The sequence below is a fragment of the Trachemys scripta genome, chromosome 13, assembly GCF_013100865.1.
Source record: "Trachemys scripta elegans isolate TJP31775 chromosome 13, CAS_Tse_1.0, whole genome shotgun sequence".
In the NCBI taxonomy this organism is placed as follows: Eukaryota; Metazoa; Chordata; order Testudines; family Emydidae; genus Trachemys; species Trachemys scripta.
Window position 1 is genome coordinate 6,944,735 of NC_048310.1, and position 12,651 is coordinate 6,957,385.

The 12,651-nt window shown below is 45.7% G+C and overlaps 1 protein-coding gene across 1 annotated transcript in view; it reads left to right on the forward strand.

Annotated features, from left to right (window-relative positions):
• Positions 1-2,730: 2,730 nt before the first annotated feature.
• Positions 2,731-12,651, forward strand: part of KLHDC4 (kelch domain containing 4) — a 46,207-nt gene continuing 36,286 nt past the window's right edge. Inside the window, exons 1-4 of the mRNA XM_034788560.1 lie at positions 2,731-3,111; positions 5,191-5,282; positions 6,360-6,438; positions 8,989-9,087. Of these exons, the coding sequence (XP_034644451.1) occupies positions 3,013-3,111; positions 5,191-5,282; positions 6,360-6,438; positions 8,989-9,087 (369 nt within the window). The 5' untranslated portion in view covers positions 2,731-3,012. The remainder of the gene's footprint in view (positions 3,112-5,190; positions 5,283-6,359; positions 6,439-8,988; positions 9,088-12,651) is intronic.

Below are 12,651 nucleotides of genomic sequence, written 5' to 3' on the forward strand. Positions count from 1 at the left end.
TTTTATGTACTTGGAAACTGTTATCATGTCCCCTCTTAGTCTTTTCCTGGAGGGGAGGGATAGCTCAGTGGTTTGAGCATTGGCCTACTAAACCCAGGGTTGTGAGTTCAGCCCTTGAGGGGGGGCCATTTAGGGATCTGGGGCAAAAATCCATCTGGGGATTGGTTCTGCTTTGAGCAAAGGGTTGGACTAGATGATCTCCTGAGGTCCCTTCCAACCCTGATATTCTATGAGTCTCTTCTCCAGACTAAACAAACCCATTTTTTTCAATCTTAATAATTTTTATCACTCTTCTCTGGACTTTCTCCAATTTGTCCACGTCTTTCCTGAAATGTGGCACCCAGAACTGGACACAGTACTCCAGTTGAGGCCTAATCAGCACGGAGTAGAGTGTAAGAATTACTTCTCATGTCTTACAACACAATATCAGATATAGGAGAGTTTGCACCTTGAATGTTCTGGAGGGGAATCCAGAGGGGAATCAGGTACTCCCAGTACAAAAGGAGCAGGTAGTTGAGATGAAGAGGGGAAACCCAGGAAACTTCAGCTATGGCTGTAGCTGTTGTAGGGAATAAGAAGTTTCTGCAGGGCCCTGAGTTAACAGGGGAAAAAGCTAAAGAAGTAGGAAAGAGTGAGCAGAGCTCTCCAGGCAGGGTGGCCTGGTAGAGACCCTGTTCAAGCAAGGGAGAGAATGCAGGGACCCCTGGCAGGAAGGCCTGTGAGGAAGAAGAGAAACATTGGGTTGTGGGGACTTAGGAATGGACTTTGTTTTGTGATTGAGTTTTATTTGCCGTTTATTTTGTAGTAATAAGCCTAGTCCCCAAGGAGAGGGGCTTTGTTGACCAAGAAAAAGCCTGAAGTTAAGTTTTTGAATGGCCTAAGAGGGGAAATCGAGGCTGGTTGCCTGCAGAGCAACCTCTGGCTACAAGGGGGCTCTGGGGAGGCAGCTGCCTGTCTTACAAACCTCAAAGATTTAAATACCTCAAGCCTTTTTTCCCTTCAAAAATCTCCCTAAAATGTATTAGGTGAAAGTCTGACTGCAGTGAATTGAGGGGTAAAGCTCCCATTGACTTCAGTGGGGCCCAGATTTCACCCACGGGTTTCTTTCTGAGAGAAAGAAAAGTCATTGTGTCTGAGCTATTGAATGGAGCGATAACCCTTTATGCCAGCTGAAGATTTGCCCCATTCACTCCATCTAAACTCTCCTAAGTTCTCGGTTCACTTTCCTGGTATAAACTTATTGATGACTCATTCTAGCCTTAATTATAAGCCTGGCATTTTCAAAACTGCCAGCCAAACATATGTTTAGCAGGATGTGTATTGTCTGCAGCGCTAAAGAATTTTTACGGTTCTCTTTTCACTCTGTTTTTTTTTTTATTATCTTGAAAAAGCTGAGATTCAGATTTTAGACAGATATTCAAAAAATCTGAATGATCCTGCAGTTTCTAGGGTATGGGCTTAAGTACTTAGCTTATTAGCAGTGTCAGCATTTAGATATAACAGAGATAGGTACTATGGAAAAACACTGGCAGACAGATAGATTAGGCATTGGTGGAAGGCAGCCTGGCCTCACGTTCTTGGAGAGTTTTTTTTTTAATTTATTTTCAGTGAAAATATAATAATTCTACTTTTTTTCTGGAAGTGAAAAAAAATTACACAAGCATATTTTACAGTGGAACCTAATGAAAAGAAAATCACGCCTCCTTGGATTTAAACTCAAACTGATTTTCACAGTGTTCAAAGCCGGTTGAATTTAAGAAAATATACTCTAAAAGTCAAAATGATCACTTTTTCCAATTACAGCTTGACGAGATTCTAATGGGGGCTCAATATCAGTGTGAAACACTTAGCTAATAGAACAGGAGTACTTGTGGCACCTTACGTAGTTAATAGCAATCCTAATAATTACTAGTTGGTCCTTATCACCAAAGTGACACTTACAAAGCACTGGCGTATCGCCAACCCCAAGTTTTCAAAAATCATAAGTCAGGTCCCCAAAATCATGAGACTGGCTTAGAAAAAGTGAGTTTCTAGCCCTCCTGGTTGTAGAGAACAGCTCAAAACATGACCTGAGTGCCCCCTAAAGAAACAGGAAGGCAAATGAAAAGAACCCCACATTTATTATTTTTATCAAATCTCATAATCGTTAAGCAAGTCTAATAATTTGTTGAGGCCTGGCTCATGACTGCTGGCTGGTTGGGGTTGGCAAACCACACCTCCTAACATTTCAAGTGGCTAGTGTGGGTCACAGCGCCGCTCAGGTTTGGTCCGTTCACGCCTCCATCTAAGGAGGGGCAAACCTGAGTGGTGTTGCGACCCCCCCCCCATGTGCCAGGTCACAACATCACTTGCTTTGGGGGCCCTCTCAACTGGGGTGCCTGGGGCAAACTTTTGCGATCAGTGGTCTTGGAGCTCAAAGCTAGGGCTTCAATTACAGGGGAATTTTTTTTTGGGGGGTGGGGGGCTTATTACTGTTTGGGGCTACCTGCCTTTTGTCTTTTGTCTCACTACTGTTTAAATTAAAGTAAGCCACTTGACATTCAGGGCCCTCCGACTTTTTTCTGATAATTTGGGCACTGGTCAAAGCAGGCTCACAGTGGGCTAGTGGGTGGGTGAACCGCTGGGTGCCTTCGGGCGTGCTCAAAGTGACCCCCCTAAATAGGGGGGTGCTGTACTTTGCACAAGCCTTAAGTTGGGGATGGCCTTGTCCCTCTCCCTTTGGGACAGGAAGCAAAGCCTCTTCCTAGCCCAGCTGCACCAGGGCTTTGCTCTGCTACCCGCAAGGCAGCAAACTGGTGTGAGAAGCCATCCAGCCCAGCAGATGGCATTCACAACAGCACTTGGCCAGCTCCTTCCTTTCCACCCCAGGCAGGAAATCACCCCTGACTGCCTAGGAAGTGATTGTCCTCAGCTGGGCTCTGCCCCATGTGAGCTCTGCAGGAGCAGGGTGCCCAGGGCAGACTGGCTGGGGGGCTCTGGGAAGTGCCCCCTGCAGCAACCCAGGCTGAAAACATGGGTAAGAAAAGCAAGAAGGAGAAGAAGGTGAAAGGGGCAGAGAAAACAGCTGCTAAGATGGAGAAAAAAGTCTCCAAGAGAGCTAAGAAGGAGGAGGTGAGTGGTGCTGCTGGGGCAGGTCAGGGACCAGGGGACTGATTCCCCCACCCAACCGAGTGTCGCCAACCCAAACTCTCCCTGTGCCAGAGCTCCTGGTCTTGACTAACTAAAAGACTTCCCTCCCACATGCTGTTTAATTAGAGCTGCTTTTTCTGAAGAGCTCACTCCTTCCAGTCTCATCCCGCCTGTGTGTGTGTGTGAGACTCTTCACCCTTTGGCTTGCAGATGCAATATATATTCATCCTCCCCAGGGATTTCTCTGAACAGCAAAGCAACACACAGAAGTGAAATTCAAAACAGAGCCGTCGCATTTATTCTCCTTCTGTCTGGGCTCTTTCCCTATAACGTGAGCTTCACAAGCCATGCCTAAGGGAACATTTCTCTTGGAAGTTAAGCATGTGTTGAAGTGTTTCACTAGACAACCCTCCCTTTTCAAACAATGCAGTTGGCTTATTTGGAAGGGAGGTAGGCTGGTATTGAGAGGTACCGATGGTTTTCCCCATGTGGGTCTGGCCAGACTGAAGATTGGCCAAGTTGAAGATTTGCCACTTTACCTAATATTTGTATAATTTCTCAAATGGCAGTCTTAAATCTTGACCCTCATTGGCTCAAAACGTAGAATATTTATTCTGTAGTGGTAATGTTTCAGACTTATTGGCCTGGTTGGTGGCAAAAACAAGAAAGGGATTGTGTGAAATCTATTTTATTTATGGTTGAGCTAGATCAAGTGATTCTCAACTTTTATAATTTCATTTTTGTTTATTGTTTTATGGGGGCGGTGTTAGAAGTGTAATTTGTATGATAGGAGAAGGGTTGAATCTCTGCTTCATATCTTTCATACTGTGACAGTCTGAAAATGTGTACCTATTCTGTTGAGTATAATTGTTAATTCAAAAAATGCTGTACTAATAAACTAAAACTTATAGCCTGGACGGGGCTAGAGGGCTCAGCACCTGGCAGAATTGAGCCCCGCAGAAGGGGTGGGGCAAACGGGAACTAGTAGAATGAAATTAAGACCGGACATTTGGAATAACATACTGACCGATCTATTAGGCTGTGGACTGCTTTCTCAAGGAAGCTAGTGTAAACCCCATTGCTTTGAGGCATTTAAACCTAATTGAATGAAAGCTAGAAAATTTACTGTAGGGAACAATCTTTCATTTTCCCCATCTCCAATTTGTATGATTCCGTGAGCTTTAAAAATCCTAGAAACATTTCTATTGCTCTTAAAAAAAAAAAAAAATCAATTTGACAAATCCTATTTAAAAAAAAAAAATTTAATTTGACCTGAGACAGTGTCCCTTTACTCCCAGCCCCCCTGCTGCTGCAGAATGAGAAAGTTTAAACTAATTCATTCAAGTGTCTTACCCAGCGATCGCAAGTATAGCAAAAAAAGAAAGTTGGACCAAGAAAGAATGAACAGTCCTCGTACTGTTAGGACACATGGATGGTTATAACTTTCCAACTCTTATCTAAAGAGGGAGTGGGGAAGAGATTTTCTTTGACTCTTGCATAATTCGGGGGCTTTGAGGTTGTGTGTGTTCTGTTTTTTAATTTACAGAAACTGAAGGAGAATAAAAGATAACACATGAAGTTGTCTCTCCAGATGAAGTATAAATTTGAAATAGAAAACACATTTATCTTTGTACTTGCACAGGAGTCAGGCCAAGAAAGAACAACAGTGGGTTTTAACATCTGTCTGATTATATTTGCACATCAGTTAGACAAATGCTGAAACAGCTGCCCTGTGCTAAGACTTGGGTTTCAACTACCAGTTGTGCTACAGAATTGCTCACCAGCAAAGGTGAAACACCTCTGTAGGGGTAGGAACTGTGCACTAACCATGGCATTGTGTTACAACCTGCTTACAAATTCAGAAATATACAGTAGTGGAGACCAGCCCTTCGTGTAGCATGAAAAAATATATAACCTTGATAACTCATAGTTTAATGAGATGAATCTAATCAAATTTAAGGAAAATAGGAAAATCGAAGTAGTGGCTAGTGTAGGTTTTCATGGTATGGGGATGACAATATGTGTCAAGAAACTCATGCCTGACTGGCTGTTTACTTTCAGGAGGATCTTGAAGCCCTGATAGCAGAATTCCAGACATTAGATGCTAAAAAGACCCAGATAATTGAGACAGCCTGTCCCCCACCCTCACCAAGGTAAGAGATCACCTGGAACCTTGACTGTTGTTATCCAGCAAGTGGTGGTATCAATGAAACGTGTTTAAGTTATATCCTGAGAGTGGAGGATGTAGTATCAGGCCAAAATGCTTTTATGGAAGGATAAAAATGTATAGGGCATTCAGTCCTCGGAGCATCAAAGGGACCAGCAACACTACTCTGCTAACAGCTACTTTTTAATCTTCCCTTCAGCCTGCTAAAAAGAGCCAAAGTGGGGAATCTTATCAAAGCTGGTGGTTCGGTCTGAGGGCTTTGGGCGGTATAACATAGATGAATGAAGGGGAACCTTGTGACTTGGGCTGGAAAGCTGAGGGCACGCTACCAGTAAAATTGTTATGAGAATGCCTTGTGAGATACAAGATACAGTGGGCTAGTGGCCGGAGCACAGGACCGGTATCCTGGCACTGCAAAGTTCTAGTCCTGTAGCTACCACTGATTCAGTGTCTTGAACGACAGTTGACCTTTCTGTAAGTGTTTCCCCTCTGTAAGGAGGAGGTAATGATATTCGCCTACCTCACAAAGATGTTGGGAGGATCAGTTAACAATGAGCTTCTTTGAGGTCTGATCCTGTGAAGTGCTAGATGCTGTCAACTCCTGTTACATACAGGGGGTGGGGGAACCTTAAGCGAACAGCGGTATCTGTGGAAGAATGATGCAGATAACTTAAAATGAGACAGTCCAATTAGAGTCATAGCTGTGTGCCATGACAAAGCTAATCTTTGCTCCTTATCCATCAGCATTAAAATTAAAATCATGTCAAAGGCCGTGGTTAATGACAATGTAATGTGTGTTCCTAAAATAGGAGAGGATTTCAGATTAGCCTTTCTGGAAGTTTCCAAAAAAGTTAATTTCTTCAGAAAGTTTTTGGTTTGGAAATAAAAAAAGATATCAGAAACTTGTAGCGGTGTGGGTGATGGAGAGGCACTTTGGCCTGGAGGGGAGAAGTGCTAGCGCTTGTTAAATTATGCATCCAGACCTGTAGTGAGTAGCCTCCAAGCTGAGTTACAAATGGTTCTGTTATGTGCTGATATCTGCCCATCTCTCTTTCTGACGCAGGCTGAATGCCTCCTTGTCTGCTCATCCCGAGAGAGACGAATTGATCCTTTTTGGAGGTGAATATTTCAATGGCCAAAAAGTAAAGTATTCTTCCATTTATCTATCCTTCCCCCTCCCTCCCCATTGCCTTGACTGTAATTTGTATGGGTTTCATCTGGAGCAAAAATTCAAAGCGGAGGTCATAAAATATGCATTTTTCCCAGAATGAGAGCAAAATAGCCTTTAATTCCATGCTAATACTGTCTCACACCTGAGCTCAGCTGTGTCAGCAGGATCAAGGAGCACTGGGGTCCAGTAAGGGGTCAGAGTGATTGCACAAGCATCAGTATTGCAGGGCATCATAATTTCTCTAGACTTGATATGGACCATATTTGCCCCGTGTCTTTGGTTCCTGTTGTACTGTGTGTTTGCCCCACCATGAAAGTGAAATGCTTCTGTTAGCCCAGAAGGGGTAAGCACTGGTGATCCCTCAACAGCTTCTGCCTGCAAATCTTGCACTGATTTACCATATTCCTGGAGGCGGGAAGCTCCTTGTGATTCCTGAAAGCTCAAGTCTGTTTATAGTCATCGGGCTTTGATTCAGCACTACCCTAGCCTGCGCTGGCTGTTAACAAGTTCCACTTGTGTCAGTCATTTCCCCTTGCTTTCAGTCTATCCTAGCTGAGCACCGCCTTTATAGTACTCATCAGAACGGCCATACTGGGTGAGACCAAAGGTCGCTCTAGCCCAGTATCCTGTCTTCCGACAGTGGCCCATTCCAGATGCTTCAGCGGGAATGAACAGAACAGGGCAAATAACGAGTGATTCATCCCCTGTTATCCACTCCCAGCTTCTGGTAATCAGAGGTCCAGGGACACCCAGAGCATGGTGCTCCATCCTGGCTAATAGCCATTGATGGACCTATCCTCCAGGAACTTATCTAGTTCTTTTTTGAACCCTGTGATAGTTTTGGGCTTCACAACATCCTCTGACAATGAGTTATACAGGTTGACTGTGCGTTGTGTGAAGAAATACTTCCTTATCTTTGTTTTAAACCTGCTGCCTATTAATTTCATTGGGTGACCCCTAGTTCTTGTGTTATGTGAAGGAATAAATAACACTTCCTTTTTTATTTTTCTCGACACCAGTCAAGATTTTAAAGACCTCCATCATATCCCCTCTTACTTAGTCTTCTCTTTTCCAAGCTGAAAAGTCAGTCTTTTTAATCACTCCTCATATGGAAGCTGTTCCATACCCCTAATCGTTTTTGTTTCCCTTTTCTGTACCTTTTCCAATTCTAATATATCTTTTTAGAGATGTGGCGACCAGATCTCCACACAGTATTTAAGGTGTGGGCGTTCCAGGGATTTATATAAAGGCATTAGGATATTTTTTGTCTTATTAGCTATCCCTTTCCTAATGGTTCCTAACATTTGGTTAGTTTTTTTGCCTGCTGCTGCACATTGAGTGGATGTTTTCAGAGAATTATCCACAATGACTCTAAGATCTCCTTTGTGAGCAGTAACAGCTAATTTAGATCCCATCGTTTTGTATGTATAGTTGCGATTATGTTTTCCAGAGTGCATTACCTTGCATTTATCAACATTGAATTTCATCTGCCATTTTGTTGCCTAGTCACCCAGTTCTGTGAGATTCCTTTGTAACTCTTTTCAGTTTGCTTTGGACTTAACTATCTTGAGTAATTGTGTATCATCTGCAAATTTTGCCACCTCATTGTTTACCTCTTTTTCCAGATCATTTATGAATATGTTGAACAGCACTGGTCCCAGTACAGACCTCCGGGGGACACCACTATTTACCTCTCTTCATTCTGAAAACTGCCCATTTATTCCTCCCCTTTGTTTTCTATCTTTTAACTGGTTACAGATCCATGGGAGAACCTTCCCTCTTATCCCAGGACTGCTTACTTTGCATAAGAGCCTTGGGTGAGGCACCTTGTCAAAAGCTTGCTGGAAGTCCAAGTGGATCTACCCACTGGATCACCCTTGTCCCCATGTTTGTTGACCCCTTATCATGGGCAGCCTTAGGCTGTGCAGCTGTGTTGGTCTCCATCTTTCAGGAGCTTCACATCTCAAACACGCACCCAATCCACCAGCCAGGGAGCCATCCCTGATTTTCCCCACAGTGGTATCATTTTACCCAGGCACCAGCAGGTTGCGCTGCAGCCTGACTTCCCCAAGTAGCGTCCTTGGCTTAGAAAGCTGTTCCTCATCCGCACCTCCTGGCTTCTTGGCCCATGTAAGCTGTGTGTAGGTCAGCAGTGACAACAGAGCCTCAGACTGCTGGTGGTGGCTCTTTGCCGTCTGAGATGACTGCAGGCAGGGAGATGGTGGGTGGACTGTCTCACCAATGGGGTGGGAACAGGATGGTTCCATACGCGTATTGCTTTGCATAGGGCCCCGCAAGCCATAAACCCAATCCTGCCTGTGGCACTCTGATCCCCTAGCATGAGAGCAGAGTGACGCCATGGACCCAGAAGGCTGGTCTTGTCTTGTTCTTGCCTAATAGAAAAGGACTGTTGCATTCCTTCAATGTCTGGTAGAGGCAGGTTGAGAATTTGACACGCTTCTGTTAGGTAAAGTTAAATGGTGAGCTCTGGTGATACCCATTTTCCTTTTCCCTCCCACAGACGTTCCTGTATAATGAACTGTACATTTACAACATCCGGAAGAACAGCTGGAGTAAAGTAGATATCCCAAATCCTCCTCCCAGGCGCTGTGCACATCAGGTAAAGCACTTAACCTCCCAGGCAACGGAACAGCACTTAGAATTACTCTTGACGTTGTATTTCGAGATGCTATGGTAATAGACAGCTGTGTTTCCAAGGGGTTACGACTTCTTAGTATCCTAGTCACAATGCGATGCCAACATTGTGATCAAGCTGTGGCTCGTTGTACTGAGAAATTAGAGGGTTGATCCTTCACTGTGACTTAAATGAATCAAACTGCCATAGAATCTCTATGGCTAAAAATTCTGTGCTTGAATAATAAGAGTATAGCAGTAGCAATATACTACTGACCACCTGACTGGCATGGTGATGGTGATTGTCACCTCTCTGGGGCAGAGACCCACGTCTCTCTCCCTCCTGACCAGGGGGTTTTAAGGCTGTACAGCTCCCTGCCTTTCACTGTGATATTCCCAGCAAGCCAGACTGCTGAAAATGGCCAGTCCTTGCTTTGTCTTCGAGGGCTAGGACCAGTGTATTGCTTGCAGTTTACAAGTGACCACACAGCTCCTTCTAATGCTACGGTAACAGCAAAGCCTTTCCAACCCTTCCGCAAGAGTTGTGGCCCCCTTGGGCAGAAAGTCCTGTGTGTTTGCTGGATCAGGAAGAAGAGCCCCAAGGCAGTTTAAACTCCGGCTGTTTATCCAAAAATTCTTTCTTTGTCCTTTGGTCTCTGGAGAATCCAGTTGGACTGAGTACACGCCTTCAGCACCATCCATGGTTTTGGTTCCTGGAGGAGCTGTGGCAGCCCTCCCCCATGGAGTGGGACACAGTCGAACATAAACCGTGCAATTAATACAGTGGACCCCAAAGATATTTAAACTTAATTCAGTAAAGTCTCCCAAGGATGTAGCAGGAGCTGCCATATCTGTCACACACAATTTCCCCATATTCTGCAGAGGCAACTGATGCCTATGCAGAGGAAATTATTCTGTAATTTCTGAGATACTCCACCCAGCAGGCTTCTGTTGTTCCTTCGAGGATGTGCAGCCCTTCACCTCTGAGTTACCAGCTCAAGTTAGGTGAGGGAGCAGTTCAGTCTTTCTCTCCTCTGGTGCATTTGCTAATACGGTTGCTTGTCAGTGCCAGTTGTGGAGGCGGTTTTTATTATGCAAACAGCTGTGCCCTGGGAACTAGGCTGAGCCCTCTCCCAACTCATTTTACACTGGCCAGTTGTATTGGCTGCCTGCTGGAGAGGGTGGATCTTGGTGCAGGAGGAAATCTGGCCCAGTAGGTATAAAAAGTTGCCTTAGGAACACGTTATTTAGGGTTACCATATCTAATAAATAAAAAAAGAGGACCCTCCACGGGCCCTGGCCCCGCCCATTTCCCCACCGAGCCCCACCCCAACTCCGCCCTTCCCCGCCCTAACTCCACCCCCTCCTCCCTCCCACTCCCAGCCACGGGGAAAGGGCTGCCCCAGTGCTACCGGCTTCACGGTTTGCCGGGCAGCCCCCAGACCCTGTGCCCCTGGCCAGCGCTTCCCCAGCGCAGCTGGAGCCCGGGAGGGGAAGTGCCCAGCCGGGGGCGCAGGGTCTGGAGGCTGCCCGGCAAACCGTGAAGCTGGTAGCGCTCGGGCTTTGGGCAGCCCCTATGCCTCCGGACCCTGCGCCGCCGGAGCCCGGGAGGGGAAGTGCCCGGCTGGCGGCTGGGGTCCGGAGGCAAGGGGGCTGCCTGAAGCCCATAGCGCTCGGGCAGCTCGGCTCTTAAACAGAGCTGAAGAGTCAGGGGAGGAGCAGAGCCGCCATTTTCCCGGACATGTTCGGCTTTTTGGCAATTCCCCCCGGACGGGGGTTTGAGTGCCGAAAAGCCGGACATGTCCGGGGAAAAAGAGGACGTATGGTAACCCTACGTTATTTGTCACACCGTATCAGAACACTGTTCCCTCAACCTGCAGTAACATACAGAGACAGTTGTCCAGTGACGTGCTTGGTCTGGGGTGGGGATCCAACTGTCATTTACCCTTGTGACAGCAAACCTAAACTGCAGACTTGCTCCACGTCGTCCATGTCTGTCCTCTGGTACTTTTAAATTCTCCCAGTTAAGCGTGATGATGCTGACTAAAGCCCCAATCGTCTGCTTGTGCTGCCTGAGAAACCTCTTTGCAGACCCCCCCACTAATTTCAGTAGGGGGCTGCTGGTGTGGTTCACAGTGCAGAACTGGGGGCGTAGGTGTGGGACGATTAGCATGGGTTGGGAGTTTTTATAGTGATTAGAAAAGTAATAGATTTTTTCTCTTCTAACCCAGCCTCCTCTGATGTTCTCTTCCCCCTGTTGGTAAAGACAGAATCACCATGACACACTGATACAGCACAAGTGGTCTCGGGGTAGGGTGGTGTGTGTGTGGGCTTTTAAATGAATACTACTTGGTTGGTTTAAAGCCCCCAAGGTTGCTTAATAAAACCTTGCACTTCTGTAGCGCCCTTCAGCTGGATCTCAAAGTGCTTTTCAAGCTAGGTAAAGGGTCTGCAATGTCACTGAAATGCATCCACTGCTATGGTGGGACAGTTTTTTACATGTGCAGAGCAGTTTAGGACGAAGTGAAAACAATATGGAATTCAGACAGGAGCAGTGTAACTGCTCTGTATGAAATGTGGGCAGGACACCAGGGTAAATATCTGATTTATCAAAACAAACAAACCCAAACAAACAAGGGATCTCTGATTGCCACAAGAGGTCAGGACCTTGGCTGTCTCTCTCATCTGAAAGACAGCGGCACAGTATCACTGGCATCATACTGGCATGTTGGACCAGGTATTATTATTTGTAGTATAGAATCACCTAGGAGCTCCAGTCATGGACCAGAAGCCTTTGGTGCTAGGTGCTATGCGAACACAGAAGAAAATGATAGTCCCTGTCCCCAAATGCTTAGAATCTCAGCATAAGAGAAGAGACAACAGATGGAGACACACCGACCTAGGGGAGAATACAAGGAAACCATGAGGCAAGATTGGTCAGCATGACAGGCTGTGGGCTCAGCAGGCCAGCAGCCTCAACTATTGTCAAATTTCTGTTAGGTTTCACAGCAGACTCAGCTACTGAGTCTGAAGGAACAGCTCCACTTGCTGAATTGGCAACTCCGTTTCCCGCAGTGCCTGGGTTCCTGATTCAAGTCTTGACCTAGTCCAACTTTACATAGCTTGTGAAATTCTTATTATTTAATATTTATATTACTGTAGTGCCCAAAGACTCCAGTCAGGATCAGGCCCCTTAGTGCTGGTTGCGGTGCTAATATAGAGGTAGACTCGATCCTTGCCTCAAGAGTTTGTGATGAATTACACCACCAGGGGAAAGAGCTGCAAGGAAACAGGATTCTAAAACACTGATTCCTTTCCCATTGTGCACTGTGATGAGGACCCTAGCATTTTCTGTAGGCAGAAGTGTGACCCTAGAAGGAAGATTGATATCAGTCTTTAGGTTTCTTGGAAATTTCCTTTCACATTTAATGGTCCTATCTGCAAATGCTCACTCCTAAGTGTGGTAGTACTTACTACGGTGAGTCGTCCCAGTAACTTCAAAGGGACGACTCGGTGTAGTACGTACTACGCCTAGAAGTAAGTGCTTGCA